The sequence below is a fragment of the Stenella coeruleoalba genome (assembly GCF_951394435.1).
Source record: "Stenella coeruleoalba genome assembly, chromosome: 11".
Lineage (NCBI taxonomy): Eukaryota > Metazoa > Chordata > Mammalia > Artiodactyla > Delphinidae > Stenella > Stenella coeruleoalba.
The window spans coordinates 53,387,683-53,415,575 of NC_137157.1; the positions used below are offsets into that span (position 1 = coordinate 53,387,683).

The following is a 27,893-nucleotide window of genomic DNA, read 5'->3' on the forward strand; positions in this document are numbered from 1 at the left end:
AATCTTGCCATTTGCAACAGCATGATGGAACTTGAGGGTATTATGCTAAGCAAAATAAGTCAGATGGAGAAAGACAAATACTGTATGATTTCACCCATATGTGGAATATTTTTTAAAAAAAATAATAAACAAACCAAACCAAATAAAAACAAACACATAAATACAGAGAACAGAGTAGTGGTTACCAGAAGGGAAGGGAGATGGGGGAGGGTGAAATGGATAAAGGGGGACACCTGTATGGTGATGGATAAAAACTAAACTTTTGGTGGTGAGCACAGTAGTGTAGTATATACACAAGTAAAAATATAATGTTGTACACATGAAACATATAATGTTATAAACCAATCGTACTCGATAAATAAAATAATAATAAACCACAAGGAGGTATCACTTCAAACCTGTTTGAATGGTGCCATCAAAAAAAGAAGAAACATTAAGTGTTAGCAAGGATGTGGAGAAAAGGGAAGCCTTGTGCCCTGTGCATGGGAATGTAATTTAGTACAACCACCATGAAAAACTGTATAGCGTTTCCTCAAAAAATTAAAAATAGAACTACCATATGATCCAGCAACTCCACTTCTAGGCATATGTCCAAAGAAAAAGGAAACAGGATCTCAAAGAGATAACCGCACTCCCAATGTTCATTGTAGCATTACTCACAATAGCCAAGACATAGAAACAACCTAAGTGTCCATTAATGGATGAATGGATAATGATGTGCTACATGTGTATATGTATATTTATATGTATTTGTAAACACACATATACACACACACACAACAAAATATTATTCACCCGTGAGAAAGAGGAAAATCCTGCCTTTTGAGACAATGGGATAGACCTGAGGGCATTATGTTAAGTGAAATGTCACATAGAGAAAGACAAATACTATATTATGATATTGCTTATATGTGGAATCTAAAAAAGCTGAACTCCTAGAAACAGAGGGTAGAATGGTGGTTGCCAATTCTGGGAGGGTCAGGGAAATGGGTAGATGTTGGTCAAAGGGTACAAACTTCCAGGTATAAGATGAATAAATTCCAGGGATTTAGTATACAGCATGGTGATTACAGTTAATAATACTGTGTTATATACTTGCAAGTTGCTAAGAGAGTAGATCTTAAAATGTTCTCAGCACAGACAAGGAATGGTAATTGTGTGACATGATGGAGGTGTTAGCTAACACTTCCATGGTAAACATATTGCAATATAAAAAGGTATCAAATCAACAAGTTGTATACCTTCAACTTATACACGGTTGTATGTCAACCACATCTCAAAGCTGGGGGGAAAAAAGTCAGGAAAATTTGCTTAAAATAAAGAAAACATTACAAAGTAATTTTACTTAATTGATATCCTAATGGACTTGCTGCTTTGTTGTCATAAGGTCTGGAGAAAAATGTCTTATAGCTGTTATGCTCCTAAAACTCAGTTAACTTAATAGTAGTATAAAAATACAACACAAATAGAACATAAATGTTATAAATTTAGAATAACTGAGTTTCCAAGCACTTACCATTCTCAGGCTGAGTTTTCTTAAGTGAATCAATGAGAGTACTGACTGCTTTTAAGACAAATATGATTTCTGTTACTTGTTGCCTAAAAAAAAGATGGGAAATTATTTCCATCAAGATTTCAAGATATGCCATGTGTGTTTTGTACTAAGTTATACAAATAGACATACTCTGGAAAACATTAAACACAAAACAATGCAAAGTTAATATTAGTTTTAAATTCTTATAAAAGAAAATCATTTCATTAACATGTACTTCAGTGTGCAATTAAGATTTATAGTTATTCTAAGTTATCAACATTAAAATGGGGGAGGCAATCTACTCATGCAAATCTAAATTTATTAGTAAGGTATTTCATAGAACTACTTCAAATTAAAACACTGTACAAGATGTGCTTTTAAAACTTCTACAGCAGTTTTTCTTTTTTTTTTTTTAACTTATTAGTACTAAAAGAGATTTGCCAAAGCTTAAAGGGAAATAAAGATCACTATTACCCCCTTCACATATTTTATCATGCTGTGAAAAGTATCTTTAAAATCACAATATTACTTATTTAACTTTCTAAAACAACAAATAAGAAATATGCTCAAAATCAACCCCAAGGTGACACTGTTTGGAGACATTAGCAATGAAGAATAAACTTGGAGTAAAGGACCAACAAGAGCAGTTTGATTTCTTTCTTTATCCTTGCAGAAATATATCTCTTCTGCTCTATAGTCCTCCCCCACACCCTACTCCTGGTATGAATCTGTGTTATCACTCAACAGATAAGATTTTCCTAATACTATGACAGGGTACTATTTCAAGCCTCCCTTTGTTAAGTATACAAATATTTTATTGTGTTGCAGTGTAGCTTTTTAGAAAATAATGCAATAATACTACATCAAACACAGGATGATACAATATAACAACTATAAATAAGACTCAATTTAAAGCAATAAACACTTAAAACACAAAAAATGAAGGAAAGCTGCTTTCTGAAATCGAATAATATCTTATACTCCAATAAAAATATTCCAATCAAGGCAACTCCATTACTGCTTTTCCAAGTATGCTTCAGAGGTCAATTTTCATAAATCAATTTTCAATCATGACAATAACCAAATTATTAACATGTCTTTGGAATGTTTTTGTATAAAATCCACTAGGAGGTATAATTTATGTTCTACAAATTCAAAATACAGTGGATGCTAGAAGTAGAAATACAAATGGCAAATAAGCATTGGTAATTAAAAAAAGAAAAGAAAAATTTAAAAAAAAGTGGATATTTCTTCATTCATCAAATTTTTAAAAAGAAAAAATAAGTGATAAAGTGGCAAATAATTTTAAACTGCTAAAAATTGAGGGAAAAGACAGTCATATACTCCTGGGAGAAAATAAACTGATAGAAGTCTCTAACAGGCAATTTTTAATATATATCAAAACCTTTTAAAATGTCTGTATCTTTTGACAGGTCAATCCCAACTCTGGAGATTTATTCTAAGTAAATAAGAATGTAAACAAAGACTTAGTGATAACTTTGTCTTCCAATATTATTTTCTGTTTGCTTCATTTGCTTTGCCTTAACCTCTAACTTACACATTAAAAAATAGATTGGAGGGGCTTCCCTGGTGGCACGGTGGTTGAGAGTCCACCTGCCGATGCAGGGGACACGGGGTCGTGCCCCGGTCCGGAAAGATCCCACATGCCGCGCAGCGGCTGGGCCCGAGAGCCATGGCCGCTGAGCCTACGCATCTGGAGCCTGTGCTCCGCAACGGGAGAGGCCACAACAGTGAGAGGCCCGCGTACCGCAAAAAAAAAAATAGATTGGCAACATAACTGCAATTTATGATTGCATTTTTTGATGAATTCTGATATATACCCCAACTTTGATTAGCCTTGGCTTAGCAGAAAGACCTAGATCCCCTTCAACTGGCATGGCATGACTACATGAGAAGCAAATCAGTTTAGGTACAAGGGCTTAATTAAGCAAATTAGATGAAAAGAAGATCTAAGATATGGCTAGATGACTTACAGAGAAACCTAGAAATAACTGTAAAACAAATTAGGAAGTTCATAAAGTATGATTTATCTATTATTTTCTCTCTAGAGAGATTCACGATCATGTGTTCATACAGATCCACAAGTCCTTACCCAGAAATCCTTGAGAAGATATATTTTAGAATTCAATTTTTTTCGAATTAAAATAAGTAATTTGGTATATATACCATATATTACTTAACCTCCATAAGCAGTATGAAAAAGCACCCCATAATAAAACACAGTAATATATCTGCAGCAAAACTTATGAATATTTACACTGTATGGGATAAATAAAATTATAAACAGCCTCAGGTTAAGTTCAGATCACTTATGAAAACACTTGATTTCCAGAGCTTTTTAAAAGTATTAATAACTATGACAGTGTATTTCCTTCTTTAATTAAAAAAATACATATATACATATACCTTGGAAGAGGGCATTTACCACTTAATCTTTCATCCTCTATATAACGATGTAGTACATCTTGAGACCTCTTTAGAAGCACTGAGAGTGCCATCCGTGAGATGTAGCCTTCTTGAGGTGTTGTGACTTTATTGCTGAAGGAAAACTGGAGCAGTGTTTCAAAACACATTTTAGAAAATTCTTCTCTCAAACGAATATCAATCTCTGCTTCTGTAGAATTAACAATGTTTGATGGTTAATACAAGGTTAAATAAATACACCTTAATGACACGATTCTTAGCAAACTAGGAATGGAAGGAAATTCCTTAACTGATAAAGAGCATCTATGAAAAACTTATACCATACACACACACACACACACACACACACACACACACACACACACACACACAGAGAAACAGTTTTCCTCCTTGCAAGGTCAAAAAACAAGGCAAGACTATCCACTCTCATCACTTCAACATTTGTCTTGTCTTGGTCTTTTTATACACTTCTACAGCACTAGAGTACCTCTCAACAATCTTCTACATGGTCAAACTTGGAATAATCCGTTTGTCTGTCTGTTTCTTTTTTTCTCTTGGCAACATCTTCCCTGGACCCTGACCTCTGCTCCAGTCTGGACTAGTTGCTCTCTGGACATACTGTCCAGTTATATCCTGGAACTAGTCTTTGGCCTCACCCTGCGAGTTGTTTTTTTCCTCTCTTGTGTTATATCTTACTTTCTAGACCTCATGCTTTCCCTTTTTTTGATTTACTCCTTTGTTTTCACAAGGCATACTCTGTAGTACCTGAGAAAGTGAATGGGAAGTAAAAATTTTGAGACCTTACATTTCTGAAAGTGTCATTTTACTGTGGTACTCAAAGTGTGGTTCCTAGCAGCATCAGCACCACCAGAGAACTTGTTAGAAATGCAAATTCTCATGCCTCACCCCAGACCTACTGAATCAGAAACTCTGGGGTTACAGTCCAGCAACGACTTCACTCCAGGTGAGGATAATGCACACTGACATTTGAGAATTACCATTCTACACTCCTCACTTGGCCAACAGTGGGCCTAGGTATAAAACGCCATGTTAAAAATCGTTTCCATTTATGACTATGAAACCATAGCCTCAATGTCTCTGAGCATCCAGTGTTGCTGAGAATTGCAATGTCCTTTTGATACAACTCTTTTGTGTTTGAACTTTTTTCTTTTCTTTTTGAAATCTTTTAGCATCTTCTCTTTATTTCTATTATTCTGGTATTTCATGATGACATGTCTTATTGTGAGTCTTTTTTCTTTCACTATTCTGGGTACTGAGAGACCACTTTTAATCTGCAGAATTGTATCTTCAGTTTGTTTCTTTGATAATTTCCTCTCCTAGCTTTTCTCTATTCTCTCTTTCTGGAAGACCTATTGTCAGATGTTAGATCCCTCGGATCCATTTTATTTCTTTCTTCTCATACTGTCCACTTGTTTGTCTTTGCTCTACTTCTGGATTATATTTTCTTAATGTTTTCTTCCAACCCTCCATTGAACATATTTCAGCTATCATATTTTTAGCTTCTTTGAGCTCTTTCGTGTTCTGATTGTTCCATTTTAATATCATTCTTCTTGTTTCATGAATGTAAAATCTTTTATCTCCTTAAGCATCCTAATTATATATTTTTTTAAATAAATGTTTTCTATGGCTCTGCATTTTATCTCTTTCCTACCAGTTTCTTTCACCCTCTCTTCATTTGTTTTGGTCTTTCTCTTTTGTGTTGGAAGATTTCCTCAAACGCCTGTGAGCTGTGGCTGTCAAATCATACTTAAGAGCAGGGGACCAAAAATAATCACTGGAACCTCTGTGTTTATAGCTTGGTCTTGTTTATTAGCAGGAAAGACTCTGTATGTATATGTTTAAAGAAAAGTCCAAGTTAAAGCTGAGAAATTTGTGTCCAATGGTCAAGTCACTGGAAGAACATACATGTACCTTCTTTATCTTGGTACATTTAATATTATAAATGGCAAGAGGTATCATCAGAAAACTGCTAGAAAAGTATACATGGTAACTTGGTAATCCTTATTTAGCTTAGAATATTTACATATAATTATAAACATGGTTCTTAAAATGTATTTTATAAAAAATTTATCTATAATTTTTAAATATTCTTAATAAAAAGCTGACTAAATTAAGATAAATGGACTTCAAAATTTTTTCTCTGAGGTGCTAATGTTTTCAAACCTGTACTTTACCAGATTAATTTTAAAAACTGTCTGGGCTAGGAAAAAGAACCAGTTTGTGAAGTAAGCAGTATCTAGTGGTCAAACTGTACATAGAAATGCTCTTTAAAGTGTTTACCACAGTTCAGTAGAATTTAGTCACAGCTCCAGTAAATTCTGGGGACAAAGGATATGAATGGCACAAATTTAGAACTTTTTAATTATCTCACCAAAAAAATCACATTATGGTGCCACGATTACATTTAACACTTGAGCATAGGTTTAAAAAAAAGAAATAATAGCAAAAACCAACTTGCATCTCATCTCCCAATATGGTACATCAAAAGAAGCATGTGGTTCTTTTTAAGGATGAACTTTGGTCTCCAGGCTTAAGACTGTGGGCAATTATTTTCAACCTTTCTAAACCCATTTCCCCTCTGTAATACAGTAGAACCTATCCTCACAGAAATGTTGTGAGGGATGAGATTAATATTCTAGCATAACCCTGCACATTGTGGTCATTCACTAAATCTTAGTTCTAACAAATGTTAAGGATTTTTTTTTTTTAATGAACTAGCTCTGCAATTATAGTCCTGAGAGGTTGGTATTAATATCTTTATTTTACAGATGACAAAACTGACACTTAGGGGGCTTCCCTGGTGGCGCAGTGGTTGAGAGTCCGCCTGCAGATGCAGGGGACACGGATTCGTGTCGCGGTCTGGGAAGATCCCACATGCCGCGGAGCGGCTGGTCACGAGAGCCATGGCTGCTGGGCCAGCGCGTCTGGAGCCTGTGCTCCGCAACAGGAGAGGCCACAGCAGTGAGAGGCCCGCATACCGCAAAAAAAAAAAAAAAACAAAAAAAAAACACACTTAACCAACTACTAAGTGGCAGAATACACATTCATTACCTCCCAATAATCCATGACTTCACAAAACTGGTGATTTATGTCAGCCTGCAATGATTTAGGTGGATTCCATAAGTGCTTTGCAATTTAATTCATCACAGAATATTTACCACGTTTTCCCCTCATAAAGCTTAATATTCTATATCACATTCTTAACCATTCTCCTGTTTACATTTACCACAATTGTAGGAGTAAACATTTCTAGTAGAAGTCAGCTTCTTCAAAAGTGCTTCAATACTTATTAACATTAAAAAAAATAAATATTGAAATAACATACCTGTAAATGAAGATGACTGAGAATGTATTGATCCCTTATTAAGCATAGTCATTATCTGACCAACAAATTCCTTAGGAATAAAATTGGCATAAGGTAGTATCTCAGTGCTGATAAGCTGAACTACCTAAAACAAAAGATGCAAATTCAAAGGTATTTTTTTTTCTTGAAAGAGACTAACTCAAATGATAATTTCTAGAGTAAAATTTAAATTTTATTTTAAAAGAAAATCAGTTAAAGAATCTTTCTTAATAGAAGTATACAACCATTTTAATGTTAATATGCAGGATAATAAGTCTGTTTCCCTCATCTGTCTTAGTAAATAACTTTATTACGAAATAGTCAATACTATAAACTGTTTACTATACAAAAACTTCAATAAATTTTGATCTGCAACATGATAAATGCAAAGAGAGCTCTGGAGAAAAAAATCAGCATATGAAATGTATCCATGTTAGAATAAAGTATCTAAAACAGGGTTAAGAACATGATTTAAATCTCCTTTTAGAACCATAAAAATGCGCCATTAAGAAGTTATATTCATTTTTGTTAAATAGTTTATTTCTAACATACAATGTGTGATTTTGCCTTTTGAAGAGAAAGAAGAAAAGTTTGAGGAGAGTTTTCAAGAGTTAACATAGCAATGGGACAAAAGGCAATATTTTGCATCTATATATCGATAGGATGCCTATGCTTTCTATGTAATTTATTTGATTTGCTTTATTTAAAAGTTCCCTTATCCCACTTAAAGGGAAAAAATAACCCCCCCGAACAAAAAAAATCCATAACCAAAAACTACTTCTTTAAATTCCAGTTATAATCAGCAAAATATATTCTTTAAAAAAACATTCATTATTTACTTCTACATCTGGTTAAAAATAAAAAATCTGAGCAACTTATTAATTTAAATACAAATATCTGATTTGTCAAACTATAAAGTATGCTCTCAAATACATGCTCACTGACTGATGGATTTATTTTACTAAACCAACTGTTTTTTAAAATTATTAAATGGACACAGCTAAGTATCTGGACAACACGCACACAGCACAAAGCTAACAAATATAAGAAATTAATTTTTTAAATGTCAGTGCTTTAAAAATTAAACTTTAACCTTTGTGTTTTAATGCTTTTAGGTTCAAGTTCAACCTATCACTTTACTTTTTTTTTTTTTTTTAGCAATTTTACAGTTTCAACATTTCTACTATTTGGTTTTCATAAATGGTCACAGGAAAATCTTTTAAATAGCTTCCTCACCTCAACATCAATACTTTCATTTCTTTGAAATTCTTGAATAGAGAGGTTATCTGGAGGTATGCTAAAAGAAAAATAAATAAAAGACTTGATTTTTAAAGGTAAAATATCTCCTTAAAATACAAACAGAAAATAAACAGAATTCAAGTATCAAAAAAATATGTTTTCTCACCCAAGTTAGAACATTATCAGTTATTTAAAAGAACAGTATTTTTAATTAATTAGTATAAATGACTAAGCTAATTACAAACATGAAATTCTAGCTACAAAAATAATTAGTACAATCTTGAACTAAATAAAACCTGTAGAACAAAACTTCTTTTAATACTATGAATGAAAAACAAAGAAAAGTAAAGATACTATCATCTGGAGTTACAGCAAAAATTACCACTGTGACAAAAACTGAATTCATTTATATTGCCAGTAATTTCAGAGAAAGTTAAAAGAGCCTTGGTCAAGATGCTGAATTATTCATTCAGCAACAGCCCACTGCGCATTAATTTGTAATAAATACAATATACTAAATATCTTTACAGTAAAAGAGAACATCTGGAAAGAAGTGGACTGATTCAGACTTTCTAAAACAGAACAGTGTTCCAACAAGATCAGAATAAATCAACAGTTCCGAGGGAACCAAAGCTAATTCTAGACCCTGTGGCTCTGAATAAGAATGAGCAGTATAGTTCTATTAAACTTATGAAACAATGAAATATTAAGCACTTAAAAACAGCTGAGAATAGGATGGTAATGATTATAACAATAATAATGACAGCAAAAATTAGAAAGCCAGCCACTGTATTATGAGCTTTATTTACATTATCTCCTATGTTCCACAGTAACCACATGTATTATCATGTAATTGACAGAAGAGGAAACTGAAGGTTCGAATGGCTTAGTAATATGACCAAGAACACATCGTAAATAAATGACAAGGCCACAATTTGAACCTAGATTTATATGATATTTGAGCCTAAGTTCTTTTCTTTTATAAAAGTTATAAATGTGAAAACAGTATTATCATATTTAGATTTAGAGGTACAGTATAGAGTTTTGTATCTAGAGCTATTTTTGCTCTATTTGCTATTATTTGGTTTATCTAACCACAGGTATTAAAATACACACACACACAAAGACAAATACCAACTGGCTAACTATTGTACTAATAAAAAAAAGCTTATCAGGAACATACAGTATTAATATTATTGGGATCATATATCAGAAACACTGAACCTTATTTTTTTTTTGAGACTTCCAATTTTTTAAATAGATTTCATTTATTTATTTGTTCATTTTTGGCTGCACTGGGTCTTTGTTGCTGCACGCGGGCTTTCTCTAGTTGTGGCGGGGGTGGGGCTTCTCTTCATTGCAGTGCGAGGGCTTCTCATTTCAGTGGCTTCTCTTGTTGTGGAGCACAGGCTCTAGGTGCACGAGCTTCAGTAGTTGTGGCTCACGGGCTCTAGAGCGCAGGCTCAGTAGCTGTGGCGCACAGGCTTAGTTGCTCCGCAGCCTGTGGAATCTTCCTGGACCAGGGCTCAAACCCGTGTCCTCTGCATTGGCAGGCAGATTCTTAACCACTGAGCCACCAGGGAAGCCCCTGAACTGTAGTTTTAAAATATCTTATAATGAGGGAAGAGAGTAGCATACAAAGCTGAAAGGTTAACTCCTCCTAATCCTAGTGATCAATAAAATCAAGAATTTATTCAATTGTGCACAGGTTGACTCTTCTGATCTCAGAACTCACACTAATGTTTATTTATTTTAATTTATAGTTAGTATCCTTTCTAGATACTGTGAGCATATCAAAAAACATTGGTCGAGCTTTTAAAAACACAGATGATTAACAGAATTTACCTATCAATTATAAAGGGAGATAGTCAATACTGCAGGTACAAATGGGCCATATAAGATCCCTATAGTCTCTAAGTTTGAGGAGTACAGTAGTTAGTAATTAAAAAAAATTTTTTTCATGAATCTTTATTTGAAAGAAAAGAGGCTTCAAACTGATAAAGTATTATGTGTATTTTTCATCAGTTCTCTCTGAATGGTACATTAAAATTATTTTTTGAGATATAATTCATACACCATAAAATTCACCCTTTTAAATTGCACAATTCAGCTTTTTAGTATGTTCACAAAGTTGTGCAATGGTCACCTCTTTTACTTCTAGAACATTTTCATCACCTCCAAAGAAACTCTGTATCCATTAGTAGTCACTCCCCATTCTACCCTCCTCCCAACTCTGATAACCATTAATCTATTTTCTATCTCTACTGATTTGCCTATTCTGGACATATCACATAAATGAGACCATATAATGTATGGCCTTTTGTGTCTGGGTTCTTTCACTTAGCATAATAATTTCAAGATTCATCTATGTTGTAACATGCATCAGTATTTCATTCCTTTTTATGGCTGAATATTCCACTGTATGGATGTACATATCACATTTAATTTATCCATTCATCAGTTGAACATTTGGATTGTTTTCATTTTTTGGCTGTTATAATGCTGCTACAAACATTAGTGTACAAGTTTTTGTGTGAACACGTTTCATTTCAATTCTTTTGGGTAGTACTTAGTGATTTTTAACTGAAGGTCAACAGACTATTAATTGTATCAATTCCCACTAGCCCACGTGTCTTCTAGAGGACAAGTACCATGTTTTGGTACTCAAAGGGTGGCTGAATGAATTCCTAACAGACTTTAAGTGTCCACCAGGTTACAGTCCTTATGTTGCTCATTTTTAATTGTTTTTCTTTCACTCATTTAAACAATTCATTCACTTATGATAGTCCTCAGTGATGTCCAAAGCCTCTTGTTTCTTCTAGTTGATTCTGGTTTTATTTGTTTTCTTTGTTACTGTACTGTTGCTGTTACTGTATGAAAGCAGCTTGCAGACCATAAACAGTTGGGAAACATCACAGAGAAAGGTATGGTTATTCACACAGTCTTTGAGTATCAGTAATTAGGTTAAAAAACTTATAAATGTTCCAATATAAAAGATACTCAAATATTCATATTATCTAAAAACCTAAGTCATGCTATTCCAAACACTCTTCCTACTGTTCAAATACTACTACTGATAGATTTCAATTATAGAACATTGTGTATATGTGCCATAAAATAAAATTTAAAATCTAACTGTTTGTGATTTTCCAAAGTAATCAATTATTTGGAAAACAAAAACAAAGGCAAAATCTTCTCATGAAACTGTGAAAGTGTGCATGGTTTTTAAGTTCTCTTAGTGAGCACTGCATTTTTATCATCAACTAACTAATAAAAGCTTTCACTTTGAGCCTTAAGGTATTTTTGGACTATGAAATAAAAACTAAATTGGTTTTATCAATGTAAACTATTCAATTAAAAACACTGATTAAAACATTAAGTCAAAATACATAAAATAATTGTGGACTTTTACAAGTAGTCAAATCAGTTAATTTAGTCTTACAATTAAGGACAATGATGCCAACTGAGAGGAAATGACCAGTTCAAGGTGAACAGAAAGTAGGCGGCAGAGTCAAGAGTAGGCCACAGGTCTCCTGACTCTCAATACAGGGTATCTTTCTATTACTTCATGTAGTAGAAGGCTTAAATGTGTAACTAGAATAACCACAACTTAGAACACTGATTCTGTGTTACTTAGTACCAGAATCTAGTACCTTTATTTTTTTTCTAGCCATTTAAAAAAAACCCAAATTTAGGGGTAAATTTCCTAGTCCCAGTTATTTAAAGTTTTGGTCGTTAAGTTTTTAGTTTAAAATATAGCTGTTTAACGGTAAAGGATATGGATAATGTCAGTTTCTCTTAAGTGAAAGAAATAATGATTATGAGGATAATAGTAGGAGCAAGCATTTTAATAGAAGCACTTACATTCCAGGAACTATTCTAAGCATTCATTTAAATGATTTAATCCTCACAATAACCCTATGAGTTAGGTAGCATTACTATTCCTATTTAGCAGATGAGGAAAATGAGTCACTGAAATATAAATAACTTGTACAAAATATCACAGTTACAAAGTTGTACAGTTGGGATTTGAATCCAGGTAATCTGGCTCCTGAGTCAATGCTCTTATCCTCTATGTTAACTGTTTCTTAAACTGTGTGATTTTTCAACATACTCAATATACTCAAACCTTTAATGTAAGTAGGGCCTCCAACAGGCAAAATACTGTAATGAAATTATACTACAACTGCATGAATACAAAAATTACATAAAATGTTAATTACCTATTATTAGGCCTTTGTTTCTCTACCTACTTTCCTGTACACAAAGAAAGTACTTAAGAAACTGAATTTAACAAAATAAGAACAAAGCTTGGAAAATGAAGAATGTTCAATAAGAAACTTGAGAATAAGAAAGACGGTGGAAAGACTCAGTCATAGGAAAAGAAATTCTTAAAGAAGTTTTACTCATTTCAAAAAAACTGATCTAAGCTCATTCAACTTATTAATAGGGCAACATGCATATACAGACAGATAATTGAGAAAGAAAAAGAAAAGTTTAAATTTCTAAATCTGTTTGCTTCATACAAATTAACGTAGTGACATAGGCAACAGGGTCCACAAAGGAACTCAAATACCCAGGGTTATTTTAAAAATGAAAACAGAATTTGCTTAGATATGCTTTGTGAGTCACTATCATTTTCCTGCATATATTCAATACAAAGAATATGCTTGCATTGGTATTAATAAGATTTCTAGAGTTGAGAAATATATAAGAAAGCAAAACAAAGTCTGACCAGTTATGGAAACAGAAATTACGATCACATGTCATTACTTCCAATTCTGAAATATCAGATAAACCTCTACAGAGAAAAATGTAAGTTAACCTTCTGCACTCTACAACTTTTCTTTACTTAATAACTAAACCACATTAGAAAGATAGAAACTCTTCAGTTAAATCATTCTGTGTAGACTCATCTGATCATTATCAATATGCCAATGTAGGTTTTTCTTCAAGTATATGAAATTTATAATTTAAATGGTTTCAAACTAACAATTTTTAATGATTAAATAGCAGTGCATGACACATTCATCCTTCTATAGTTTTAAAGAATGATTAATGGGGCTTCCCCGGTGGCGCAGTGGTTCAGAGTCTGCCTGCCGATGCAGGGGACACAGGTTCGTGCCCCGGTCCGGGAAGATCCCACATGCTGCAGAGCAGCTGGGCCTATGAGCCATGGCCACTGAGCCTGTGCATCCGGAGCCTGTGCTCCGCAACGGGAGAGGCCACAACAGTGACAGGCCCGCATACCGCAAAAAAAAAAAAAAAAAAAAAAAAAAAAGATTAATGGATAAAAAAAATAGAAAAACTTTTGTTGTCATAGAACTTCACCACTATAGCACAAAGGAAAATTAGATTGTAGGAGTACTGAAGACTACCTACCTATCACAGCTATTACTGGTTAAGTCCATCTTTAGTAAAATGGCACATTTGAGATTAGTGCTGCCAAACGGAATTTCCTGTGATGATGGGAATGTTCAATGATCTGCAGTACCCACTAGAGCAACCACTAGCCACACATGGCAATGTTGAAACGTGGCTAGTGAGAATGAAGAACTGAGTTATTAATGTGACTTAGTTAATTAAAAATTTAAGTTAATTGTAGCTAGTGACTGCTGTATTAGATAGTACAGCTCTAGAGAGACTGCAGCAGACTCCTCATTCAAAAAATTCCGTATTCTAATTACCCTATTCTCATTCAGTGAGGGGTCAAAATAGCATCCTTAAGACACACCCTCAGTTGGAATGTATACAATGAAAATTACATTCTTCTTTGCAAAACTTAAACATCTTAAAGAGCTGTTCGTTATTACCAATGATCTTATTTATTCTTAAAAAAACTCATTTTCCGAAGTTGTTTTTCTCTTGTAATGCTAAATGGGCATCAGATTTTTAAAATGGACCTTCTTAACTTCATCGAGTTAAAACCATGGCTCCTTAATTATGATGCATTCATGTGACCTCATATATAGACCCCTGTCTTACAACCAAAACACTGTAAACAGCAAAAATCTCCACTGCTCACAGATAATGTACCCAGTGGATAAATGCCTAATCCACTTCTTCTTTGTATACGATCTAGCAATCTTAAGAGTCAATTACTTTGTTAATGAATAATGAGAAATACTGTTTTTAGAGCAATTACAGGTATAATGTGTACTTCTTGAAAGACTGTCTTAACTGTAAAAATGAATAAGCTGACCTTTTAGTAAAGAGAAAGTCTTCAAAAGTGTTGGCTAGTTCTGGCCACATACTGTCAAATTTTCCAGAAGAAGCATGCTGCCGGGCAACAGGTAGCCCAATAGAAAGAACTTTGAGGAGAGAAGATACTGCTAGTTTCCATGTGCTTTCGGAAGGGCAGGAATACTTCAAACTGAGAGGAACCCTAAGAGTCTGTGAAAATAAAGACAGTTTAAGATAAGTACTAATTAAAACAAACACACACAGCTTTAATTACTTAAAAAAAACTATAGCTGAGAGCAAAAAATAATAACATAGGTATTTTCATTTTAAATAGGATGTTATTTTCTAGAAAGACCAATTCTCAGACATGGTCCTCAAATCATACTGCCTAGAAAGATATACTTTTTTTTTTTTGGCCACTTCCCGAGGCATATGGGATCTTAGCTCCCCGAACAGGGATAGAACCCGCACCCTCAGCACTGAAAGCGCAGAGTCCTAACCACTGGACTACCAGGGAATTCCCTAGAAAGATATATTTTTAAGTCCTATGTCCATTTTATAAACAATGACCCTGAATAAGGATTGAATAATAACCTTTTTGAACCTCGGTTTCGCATCATAAAAAATAGAGATGTTTTCTGAAAAGTTAAGAGTAAGAAACTTACAATTTTGCAGCTTCTCCAACTTGACGTTATAAAATTAGAGCATTCTGCCATAGTTCTCCTGGCAGAAAATAATTTGACTGATGGGGTTTCTCCCATCCAAGAGAGATCAATACTGCTTATATTTTTTCACTAATGGTTAGGTAAACATGGCCTAGAGTATCATTACTTTGAAGTCTTATACTTTATCTTTAGAATTCTTTGAATTTTATACTCTACACTAACATTTTAATGTATTTTTTTCCTTTTCCAAATATTTGAGAAAAGTTGATAATTCAAGAACTTGGTTTATTTTATCATTAACCCTTGAGAACACAGCACAGCATCTGAACTACGTCTAGTGACTAAAATATTGAGACTTACTTTTTAATTGGTCAACTTCTGAGACAGGTTGCTGTTAATCATTAAAGAACTAATTCAGTGGTTCAGAATGAATTTCTCTGGTCATAGTACTATCCAACAACTAGAAGACTAGACTGACGAAACTATCACAGTGAGTTACCCCAGAGCACCATCAATAAATAGTTTCAGCATACCGTTTGATAATGTGCATTAGACTGAAAATTCAGCTTTTATATAAAAATTCTAGTCTGAGAAAGATAAAGAGTAGATGAGATACGTTTTCATATTTTAATGTTATGGAGTGAACATAAAACCTGATTTCATCATCCTCCACACAAATGATTACTGAATACTCACACAGTGAACATGTGAACCATTACATATTAGCATGAAATGGGCCTCCACTAACAGATAATTAGCCTACCCAGAATCTATTTATCTCTTTCCCCTCCCCACATCCAGTTGGAAATTAGGGTAAGGAGATGATTAGTTTATTAAGCCAATCAATCTACTCCATTTCTCTGGCCATAATCACTGATTCAAGACTGAGCATGGGACTAAAGCCGATTCACTTGATTTTAGTAACTTAAGAAGAATCTGATAAACACACACCTGCTACTGACATATAATCCCTTTATTAGCCTACAACTATGAGAAGAAACATAGTTAGGATGCAGTCAACCCCCTGGAAAGCAGAACAGGGAAAAAAATTTTGGTTTTTGGTGATAGTACTGAACCACTGGATCAACCAATCCTAAAGCCCTCCATCTCTGAATTTTCCAACTAAGCCTGTCCCTTTATTGTTAAAGCTAGTCAGAGCCTGAATTTGTGTCATATGCAAACAAAAGAATACTAAATTATACACCGGCCACTCTGAATTAACATGTTATAACTCAAGATTAGATAAATGAAAAGTATGGTTTACTACTAGATTAATATTTTACCAATGTCAAGGGAATATTAAGCACAGCAAATATATTTGATTTATACATTTATTTTTTAAAATATTTAAGCAACTAATACAGAGATTGGCACATAGTATATACTCAGTAAATGTATACGGAACTGGAAAATTCAGTTCTTGCTGTCACGAAGTTCACAATTTCTGAGGAAGGAAGAGCCTTGTCCAATTAACCACAATGCAATGTAGTAAGTGGCATCAATGAAGTGTTCTGGAGTACAGAAAACTGATTATTTAATTCCTTAAAAAATACAAACTGATTCATGTCACTCCTCCATGTTCAAACCTTCAATGGTTAAAGAATAAAATCTGATGCCTTATGATGGCTTGTAATACCCATAGCCACTTTTTCAGACTTATTCCAGGCCCTGCCACCTCCCTAAGTGGGATTTCTCAACACTGCTTTAAAAATATACCATGATCTTTTATATTGCTTAATTGATCTACATCTCCTTCTCCCTTTTTGCTGGTACTCCTTCTTCAAATGTTACTTCTGTTAATCCTTGCCAAGATCCCCTAGGCAGTTATTTCCTTGTCTATTGAGGGAAGGGGGAACCTAACTTTTTATTCAACACTGACTACTTGGCAAGTATCATTAAATGCCATATCTCAATTGAATCTCTTAATGGTTAAGACATGAAATTTGTACTGGTATTACCCTTCTTTTACAGATGAGAAACACTCTCAGGCTCATCTGCCCCAAAATCATAGAGCATCCTGTCCTAAGAAACAGGATGCTTATTGTCTTATGTGGCAAAATTTAAGAATCATAAAAAATCTAATGCACTCTTACTTTAAAATATTTTTCATTAAAAAAACCTTCTCGTTTTAAAAAAACGGCTTCCTGGGCTTCCCTGGTGGTGCAGTGGTTGAGAATCCGCCTGCCAATGCAGGAGACACGGGTTCGAGCCCTGGTCTGGGAGGATCCCACATGCCGCGGAGCAACTGGGCCTGTGAGCCACAACTACTGAGCCTGCGTGTCTGGAGCCTGTGCTCCACAACAAGAGAGGCCACGATAGTGAGAGGCCCGTGCACTGCGATGAAGAGTGGCCCCTGCTCGCCACAACTAGAGAAAGCCCTCACACAGAAAGGAAGACCCAACACAGCCAAAAATAAATAAATTAATTAAAAAAAAAAAACGGCTTCCTAAATAATATCCATGAATGTTGGAGAAGAGTAACTATAAATAATACCAAATTATATTTTTCATTTATCTCAATATATGATAATATATTATTACCTAAAGAGAAATTTCAATAATACTGACATTATTAAATGAAAGTATGGAAATTAAAAAAAATACCTTAATAATATTCTGGAGTACTTTCTCATTCACCACTGCTTTGTGACAGGCTGTTTTTTGGTATAAATCCACAACTACTTCTAAAGACCTTTCAGCAAATGGTACATAATTCAAGGCTACCCATTCCGCCTAGAAAGTAATATTTTCACAGAGTTAAAATAAAAATGAGATTAAATGAAATCATATTGTTTTCAAAGCGAAAGCTTCTTTGTCTTAAAGTTTAGGCCTTGGTTTTAGGCCAGATTATATTACGTGCAAAGTTTTCAAAGAGATATGTACTTCATGAAAGAATAATTTTCAGCCAGACAAAAATTAAAACTATCAGAAAAAGCACATAGAGCATTCTATCAAAAACTGGGAAAGATGTACTTTATTTGTTGCCAATAGGTTAGGACAATTTTAGGAAATTTAACTCACCGGTGCAAATAGTTGGATCTATTGTGATTCCATTGTGTTGCAAGACAAATAGAATGAGAAAAGTTAATACACATTAAAACTACGTTTCGGACCATGTAAAATTATAATTTTTATGTTGAGTGAACAAAATCAGCATGTGCATGCATTCAGAAATTTACTTTTCCCCTAAGCCAAAACAAAGTTAAAATTTGCCAACTATGGCTATAAAAATCTTTTATGTAAAATCCAACTAAATTTCACACCAGTAGTAGACTTATTTAGTACACACAGATTTCTTCATTTTGTATTGCAGATATCTATTTTAGATAAGATTAGGCTTAGGGATTTAGAAGCCATTTTAGAGCGGGATGAGGACACAAAGAAAGGAACTTCGAAGAAAGAATAACATGCAAGGCCAAACTTTCTGGAGAACCACTTGGGAAAAGAAAGTAATAAACAAACAAACACACAAAAGGAACACAGAAAAGGTCTTCCAAATAGTGTTTCTTTTCAGCTTAAACTGTTAACATACATATGAAAGTTTATTTGTGAATGAAAATTTTCTGGGATAATCAAAGTCCATCTTAAGTGGAACTGACTATATTTATAAGCCATGAAATCTTACAGAGTAAATATAATTTATAGCAAATTACCTGATTATATTTTGCATTTGCAATGTGTTTTGTTTCTAGCTGTCCATACTGTGGAGGTTTACAGGAAAATTCTACAAATGCCAATAACTGGTCAAATATAGCTGGATACATTATCTGCATGTTTTCCGGTCCTATACAGATGGCCTATAAAAACAATATATGAATAGTAGAATGCATAATCTGAACTCCATTAAGTTCTTTACTGTATATGCTTTTTTTTAACCAAAGAATCGAAAAGGCTGTCCTATTTTATGTTAAGTATTATACAATTTTTTATAAGCCCTGAAGGACATTTAAGCTATTTTAAACTATTACTGAATAAAGTGTAGGCTAAATGTATTAATCAGCTAAAAAACGTTTTTTAATTAAAAGTGTGGCTTATTACTCAGCAGACTAAACAAAGGGCAAGCACTTAAAGAGAAAACCCTGGCAGTTCTGAGGTTCCACAATCTGATCATTTGTTCAGTGATATACCCATCAGACCATTTACAATGCTTCACTGACTAAGATGATGTTGACTTCTACTTAAGTGATGGCATTAACTTATTGAAATGACAGCTGATTCCTGTATCATGCCTGGTCCACAGACTTTAACAAATAATCATGTTCATTACAGTCGGGAAAATAAGTTATGAATAAAAATTTGTTTCTAAAAGAAATGTATACAGTATATTAATTTTTAACAGGGCAGAGTATATTTAGTGTCTAATGTATCTAAATATATAGACTTGATTTAAAACAAGAAAAATTTAAAAATTTAATAGAAATTAAACTTAATGCTACAAATAATTTCATAAAACAAAGAATACATATTCTGATACTGCAGATTTTAATTACTTCAAATACATTGAAAATACTTAAAAATAAATCTTATGTTTTTATTTTCTCTAGCGACATATGTGTTTTCTCCTCCCATCCTTTCATATTTTCCTGTTTTAGTGTTCGTTTCTCTCTGTGGGAAAAATATTTAATGATATGTTATGGAGTATCTAAAATATATTTGTGCTTTACAAAACAAAAAGCATGATCATTCTACACTTGAGGTACCCTCAAAATACAAAATCAAAATTCAAAGCATTTCAAAATTTTAAGGAATTTCTTTAAAAAGATGTGCACAACATTTATATTTTCATGCAATCATGGCTTTTTTAACCTGTCAGATAAAAGACTAGTTTTATTTTCCCTCAGAGAAGAGGTAGCCATTTAGCTTTAACTGGTGTTTTAGATAAAATTATCTTGAGGTACAAAGTAGATAAGCAAAGTGCTGCCCATTAGTATGTTTGATTATCCTATAATTACAATGTGAAAGTAGAACAAAGATATCTAATACCATCTTTCCCTACTTGGTTACTTTTCTCAGAAACAGTGAATCATGAACTTGAAAGGTATACAGCCTAAAAAAATTCTCTCTACTAACTACTTCTAATAGTTTCACTGGTCTTCTTTATTAACCCCTTGCTGAGTCTTAACTCTTACAAGTAAACAAGTAGAAATTACTGTGGAAAAGATATAATTACCCTAAATGAATTCTTTTATTTTCAGTGACAAAGCAAGGGAGGGAGGGAAAAGTCTGTGTGGAGACCTTAGAAAACTAATTTTTCTGAAAATACCTTAGCAACAAATAATGACCTGGACTATATGTTTTAATTTTCAGTGGTCCTTTATTAAAAAAAAACAAAAAACTAATAGTGTTACAGTTGAATTCTGGAATCTTAAAATGCATAATATGGAACCAACTCTTTTTTTCTTTTTTTTTTTTTACAACAAACTTCATTCTAAGAAAAAGTTATTATTGGCTTTCTTCAGTATTCTGAAGTTTATCAGAAAAGCCTATATATAAATCTGGTAACAGATTTTAGTCCAAAACCTAAGAATCCATAAGCAATCTGGACAACAGTTCTTATTAGTCCGTGAAAACTGTGTACGTGAAAAAAAGAAAAGAAACTGGACATCTAACCTCTCACATGGTTCAAGGTTTCTCTTATTAAGTCATTTGAAATAATTCAATCCGTGTGGCAATAAATAAGATAGATGCAGTCTCCTGATCTCAGAACTTAGGGAAAGCAGATAATCAAATTCTCAGGTCCCCCATGTATGCCAAAGTATCTTGGCCAAAAAAAAAAAGTTGGCCTACATGACTAAATCATTTTGGTTGTGAACTAGTGATCTGAAAACCAAGGAAAAGACTATGACCCTGAAACCCTAAACAATGTAAGGGTAAACATGAAATTAGAAATGAGTTTTTCCTTTAGGAAGGAAAACTGCTTTTAATCAATAAAATGTTTTGCAGAATAGCTTATTAGTTTATGAATAAAGTCCCAAAGCAAGTAAATTTTGCTTGTGAAAAAATTTTCTGACACCTGTGGGGGGAAATATAAAAACACCCTTACTTGGAAAAAGAAAAAGAAAGAAAAAATAAAAACACTCTTTACTAATAATGAAATATGTTTTCTGTTAGGAAATATTAAAGACCCTATATATTTGAATCACATTCAAGTATTATGAAACATCATTTAGATAATCACATAAGTAATAAACAATGGCTAGAGTGAAAATTAGTAATACAAAATGATATCAATTTATATAAATAAAACTTCCTAAGTTTCCAACAATAAAACTTCCTAAGTTCCCAATAGAAGGTATATATTGCTTTCAAAGCCATTAAAAGTTCAAAGCTTAGAACAAATTCCTAGTAGTTGGGATGAATGATTCTATTTATTTTTTTATTGCGAAAGCAGCAGTTTTTTCCTAAATAAAATTATATGCTTTTTTCCATGGAAAAAAGTTTTGGGGGTTTGTTGTTTCCTTTTGTTTACTATCCTCTACACATATATAAAAGCTTGAATTAAACATCTGAAAGTTCTAGATTATGGGTATCTCACAAGGCCTATGCTCTCTTTCTCTAATATATTAACTTTTCCATTCCCTCTAAGGCAGTCTATAAGCAACTTATGTTCACAGTCAGGGAGAAAAAAGTTATTATTGACAGGCTACTTTTCTCCCCCCACTGAAAATAAAAGCAGCTCTTTTGATTTCAATTATGGAAAACTGATATCCCTACAATAAAGTTTTTAAAATGCCAAATTCTCTTAGATTTTAAGTTTCTACACAATTTGTTTCTCTGCACAGTGTAACTAGGGGTAAAGAGATCAAGGAATTACTGCTCAGCTAGACTTCCTCCAGAGTCATTCAAGGTATATTATGGTGTAGTAGAAACCACCATTCTTACTTTGAAAGTTTTCTTCAATCCAGTTGCATATAAGGCAATCATTTAATTAGAAAACATGATCTTCAGTACACAAATGGCTACTGATAACACATGTGTAATCAGAATCTAATACTTCCATTCTAATTTTGTTAGAATGTCATAGCTACTTTGTTGAGATTGCTGGCTCTTCAGGTGGCATTTTTTTTGTTTAGCATTTTGGTTGTTGTGAATTGTGCTAATAATTACCTTGACAGTTTAAAACATTCTTTGATTTTGATCTGGTCTTGCTTGCTAACTGGAATGTGCTCAATAATTTTTAGGTCTGTTTTAATATATATATACATATATATTTTGCAGGAACAAAACACACATAGGTTAAAATATATCTTTTTAAAATTTCTGTGAGAAAAATACTTTATAAATTTATTCTTACTTCTTTTTTAAAAAATATAGGCTTCCAACAATTCCAGAGCTAAATTTAAGTACAGGTGAAAAAACCAAAATATAATCCTATGGCTTATTAATTTTCTAATTATAGAGATACTTTACTAAAGTTGTCATTCCAAAAGTATATCCTCTTGTGAAGAGTTACATGAACAAACCAAAAAAAGCTGGTGAACAGAAGCAAGAGAATGCAGGCAGTTTCTTAAAGACTCTCAAAATAAACCTGAAATACCTTTTAAAATATATTAGAAAAATAGAAGTTTTAAAAATAAATGGATATTTACAATCTTTTTTTTTTTGATCTTTACAATCTTGAATTCATCCCAAAGTATACACACACAACAATCTTGATGATCCAGGATTTATCCCAAAAAATATATAGCGAAGTAAAAAAAAGTTCCAGAGAACCATATTCAATATTGCTTAGATAGCCACTAAAATTCTATTACCTTTTGGAGAACATCTAGAGCTGTAAGTACAGCTTCCTGTAAACTCGTCAAAACTGCTTCAGTGTAAGATGGAAGAATGAAAGGGGATGCATCTGAACTTATTGGGACTGAAACGGCACTGTGTAGTATGACTCCCAACTTTTGCAAATCATCCATGTTGAAACCAGTTTTTATGTGTTGGTAAAGAGCTGGAAATATTTGAATTAAAGCTGTAAGAAAAGGCTGGCTGGGAATGAAAGTTAGTTTATCAAAAGTAATAGGAGGCTTAGTGCTTTCAGATCCAACTCTATACCAGGTATTCCATGCAGCCCACCAGAGATTCAAATCTTCAAGCTCATCAGTAACTACGGGTGGCTCAGAGCTGCTATATCTTCCAAGTCTTTCTCCAATGGAATCTGTTCTTACAAATGGCCTGTTCAGGCCAGGGCCTGATATGGACCCTAAAAGGACAGGCACAGGGACATTAACTGCAGGTGGTGTCTCAGGCTTATCTGAGTCTCTGACAGGGGTCACAATCTGTAAAATTTCCTGGAAGCTTTTCAGCGCAGCCAGAGATACTTCATTGTTTTTGCTGAGTGCTGCTGATTGTATATGGTCAAGAAGAACATCCCATGCTCTTGAAAAATCTCCTATATTAGGAAGAGGGAAAAAAAAATTTATCACCATAAAAGAGATCAAATTTTCTCTTACTATTAGACACTTTAAAGTTTATTTGCTTTATTTTTCTGCTTAAATTCCTATAGAACTAGAAAAAATATGCTAAGGTACTAACAATGTGAATTAAAATCATTACAACCCAAAAACCCAGTAAAAAATTTTTGTCAGCTACAGGAACATACAGCATCAAGAAGAGGACAATGAGTATATCAAACACGGTTTTGGTCTTAAAAATAAAACTCTGTAAATGTATGTATACATGTTTCTATTCTAGTACTTCTGCCTAAGGAGAACAGAATAAAAACTTAAGAGGGTGAAAACAAAAACTTTTCAGTAACATCTTCAGTCTATCCATCTACCTTTATTAGTGATTAAGTAAGATGTTCCCATTCTTAAGCATATTGGAAAAGTTATAACAATGATACACGTTTTTTTTTCCGTCTAAATGTTTAAAATAAACTGTAAATCATACTCCATAAAAATCTTAACTTTACACTTTGGTTTTCATATTTAAATAATTTTACAGTTGTGGAATTTTCTTAAACATTTTTCCCCCATCAGTGAGTTGCCAGGAGAAAATGCACCATAAAGATTAGACTGTCCTTTTACAATGAGTCTAAATTTATTTCTCCCATGTAAAACCGAGTCGACTGATCTACCATCAGCAGAGCATGGGCTGAATGGTAGCTGTTGTTTCCACTAATCAATTCAATCTCTTGCTCTACTCCTGTGACCAACTAAGCACGTTTATAATGAAACTCTCTATGGCCCGGTGTGGTTTGTTCCTATGAAGCCCAGCAAAAAATGATCTTGTTCCTACAGACATCTAGCCCAATGGCTTTGTTAGTAGCATGGATTATTACCCACCTATTTGTATTTAAATAATGCAAAAATCAGAGGAACTGACATTCTGCAAAGGATAACATAAGTAGGCTATGAAATAGAGATAATCGAGGTTTAAAGAATTTCACTTCACAAAAGCTATCAAAGACTAGATGTTTTTTCAAGAAGGGATAAACCCATATATGACTGAGGAAGCATTCAGTTAATTGGAAAGCTGGAACTAAGTCTGGTATAAAACAGTAAGTATTGCTCTGCCTTTACAGGATAAATGATAACACTTGCCCAGTTATATGCCTCTTCCTCTCCATACATTTTTAAAAAAAAATTGAAGTATAATTTACATACAATAAAAAACAGATTTTTCAGTAAGCTGTTCAAAGAGTTTAAAAAATTTTTGTCTAAAAACTATCAAAACAACAAAACAAAATACTTCTGCTTGTTGCCATTCCAGTCCAAAAGTCAGATGAAACATTACATTTCCCCACCAGAATGGTGACCAAGTCTCAGATTTAGAATATTCTATGCCATAGTTAGGAAAAAACCCAGCAATTCTTTCATTAATATATTCTATGTCTAGGAAGAAGTCTTCTTTCTAAAAGACTAGGTATAATTATATATTGCACATGGTTATGTTAAAAATATTAACCGCATTATTTAAAAATATTTAAAAAATTTTTTATACAATTTTTAAAGGTTACACTCTATTTACAATTATTACAAAATACTGGCTATATTCCAGTGTTGTAAAATACATCCTTGCAGCCTATCTTATACCCAATAGTTTGCAGCTCCCAGTCCTCCACCCCTGTATTGCCCCACTTGCCCCTGTCCCCACTGGTAACCACTAGTTTGTTCTCTGTATCTGTGAGTCTGCTTCTTTTTTGTTATATTCACTAGTTTGTTTTATTTTTTAGATTCTACATAGAAGTGATATCATATCAGTATTTGTCTTTCTCTGTCTGACTTACTTCACTTAGCATAATGCCCTGCAAGTCTACCCATGTTGCTGCAAATGGCAAAATTTTCAACTACAAGAAAAAAACTGCAAAAAACCACAAACATGTGGAGGCTAAACAATATGCTACTAAACAGCCAATGGATCACTGAAGAAATCAAAGAGGAAATCAAAAAATACCTAGAGACAAATGAAAATGAAAACACAATGATCCAAAACCTTTGGGACGCCAGCAAAAGCAGTTCTAATAGGAAAGTTTATAGCCATACGAGCTTACTTCAGGAAATAAGAAAAATCTCAAATGAACAATCTAACTTTACACCTAAGGGAACTAGAGAAAAAAGAACAAAACCCAAAGTTAGTAGAAGGAAAGAAATCATAAAGATCAGAGCAGAAATAAATGAAATAGAGACTAAAACAACAATAGAAAAGATCAATGAAACTAAAAGCTGCTTCTTTGAAAAGATAAACCAAATTGACAAACCTTCAGCCAGACTCATCAAGAAAAAAAGGGAGAGGGCCCAAATCAATAAAATCAGAAATGAAAAAGAAGAAGTTACAACTGACACCACAGAAATACAAAGAATCATAAGAGACTTCTATGAACAACTATACACCAATAAAATGGACAACCTAGAAGAAATGGACAAATTCTTTGAAAGAATCTCCCAAGACTGAACCAGGAAGAAACAGAAAATATGAACAATTATTGGTTATGAAATTGAATCAGTAATTTAAAAACTCCAATGAACAAACATCCAGGACCAGATGGCTTCATAGGTGAATTCTACCAAACATTTAGAGAAGAGTTAACACCTATCCTTCTCAAACTACTCAAAAAAAACTGCAGAGGAAGGAACACTTCTGAACCATTCTATGAGCATCACCCTGACACCACCTTATTCTAAAATAATAAAAACCATTTCCTAGTGTTCAAATTACAAAAAATCATCAAAGCTACATGAACTGCATCATGTCTTCATTTAAAAAAATCTAAATCTATTAGTTCTTAGCTTTTAAGATAAAGTAACTATCACAGAGGTATTAAAAACGATGCTTATTTGTCAAAACTCAGCAAACATACAGTTAAGATTGGCACATTTCATTATATGTAAATTTTACATGAAAACAAAAAACTAAGATTTAAAATGTATACGTATGTACATTTTATATATATATGTATATGTATATATAAAATAGAGAGAGCCCTAAAGTGTACATGATGAACACCACACAAAAATGCCCACGAAAAGAGTAAATATGCTTATGCTTTAACGTAATGGGGGGGAAAGCCAACCATAAAATAATAAATTAAAAAAATAATATGTACTTGTTCACAATTATGTACAAAAGTACTTCTGTTCACTTTTCTCAACCACTCCCAGCCCTACCACCAGAATTGAAGGAAGTTATTATAATCTACACCAGAGTTTCTCAATCTCAATACTACTGACATTTTGGGTTGGATAACTCTTTGTTGTAGGGGCTATCCTGTGCATTGTAAGATGTGTAGCAGCATCCCTGGCTGCTACTCCCCCCAGAAGCCAGTAGTGCATGTCCTTCCCCAGTTGTGACAACCAAAACTGTCTCCAGACATTGTCAAATATCCTGTGGGGGGAGGGAGTAGGTTGGGCAAAATTGGCCCTGGTTGAGAGGCATTGATCTACACAACCAAGTTTCCTCACCAGTCTAACAGTATCCTACCATTCTTCTTTGTGGCCATTCCATTCCACACATACCATCTGAAGTGATATTTCTGGACTGCATATCTGATCACATCACATCATGGATTAAAACCTGCCAGTGCTCTTAGAATAAAGTCTTAACTTTTGAACATAACCTACAAAGTGTTCCATGCTCTGGCCTCTCTCTACCTCTACAACCTCATGTGGAATTACACTTTTCTGTGTTCTCTTCATTCCAGACCTTCAAACATGCCGGGGTCCCCACCATCCCCATCTCCTCAATCTTCTCCCATCTCTTTTACACATTCTCTCTGCCTGTAAGGCTCTTCCCAGTTCCTCCTGCCCTTGCCTGATGAACTACTACTCAGATAAAATACTGGTTTCTCAGGGAAGCCTATACATACCTCACTGGCCTGGTCAAATATCTATTATAAGCACACAATCTATTATAAGCTCCTTTTAGCACTGATCATTGTAGCAATTTTGTATTTATTTATGTAATTATAGCTCTTCCCTCATACCCATGATATAGCAAGGACATTGTATCCCTAGAGACTCACCCACAGTAGG

The 27,893-nt window shown here is 33.6% G+C and overlaps 1 protein-coding gene across 8 annotated transcripts in view; it reads right to left on the reverse strand.

The window, feature by feature from the left end:
* The window catches only part of MON2 (MON2 homolog, regulator of endosome-to-Golgi trafficking), a 121,675-nt gene that overhangs the window by 14,447 nt on the left and 79,335 nt on the right, over positions 1-27,893 (reverse strand). For 3 of the 8 annotated variants that reach the window (XM_079937219.1, XM_079937217.1, XM_079937220.1), the window contains 9 exons: positions 23,184-23,812; positions 19,083-19,226; positions 18,451-18,468; positions 18,034-18,162; positions 14,785-14,975; positions 8,580-8,640; positions 7,326-7,449; positions 3,962-4,169; positions 1,517-1,599 (listed from right to left, as the gene is read on the reverse strand). In XM_079937219.1, the coding sequence (XP_079793345.1) occupies positions 1,517-1,599; positions 3,962-4,169; positions 7,326-7,449; positions 8,580-8,640; positions 14,785-14,975; positions 18,034-18,162; positions 18,451-18,468; positions 19,083-19,226; positions 23,184-23,812 (1,587 nt within the window). Of the gene's footprint in view, positions 1-1,516; positions 1,600-3,961; positions 4,170-5,468; positions 7,450-8,579; positions 8,641-13,992; positions 14,122-14,784; positions 14,976-18,033; positions 18,163-18,450; positions 18,469-19,082; positions 19,227-23,183; positions 23,813-27,893 lie in introns of those variants that run through there. The other 5 variants (XM_079937221.1, XM_079937218.1, XR_013830545.1 and 2 more) reach the window with 5 other exon arrangements.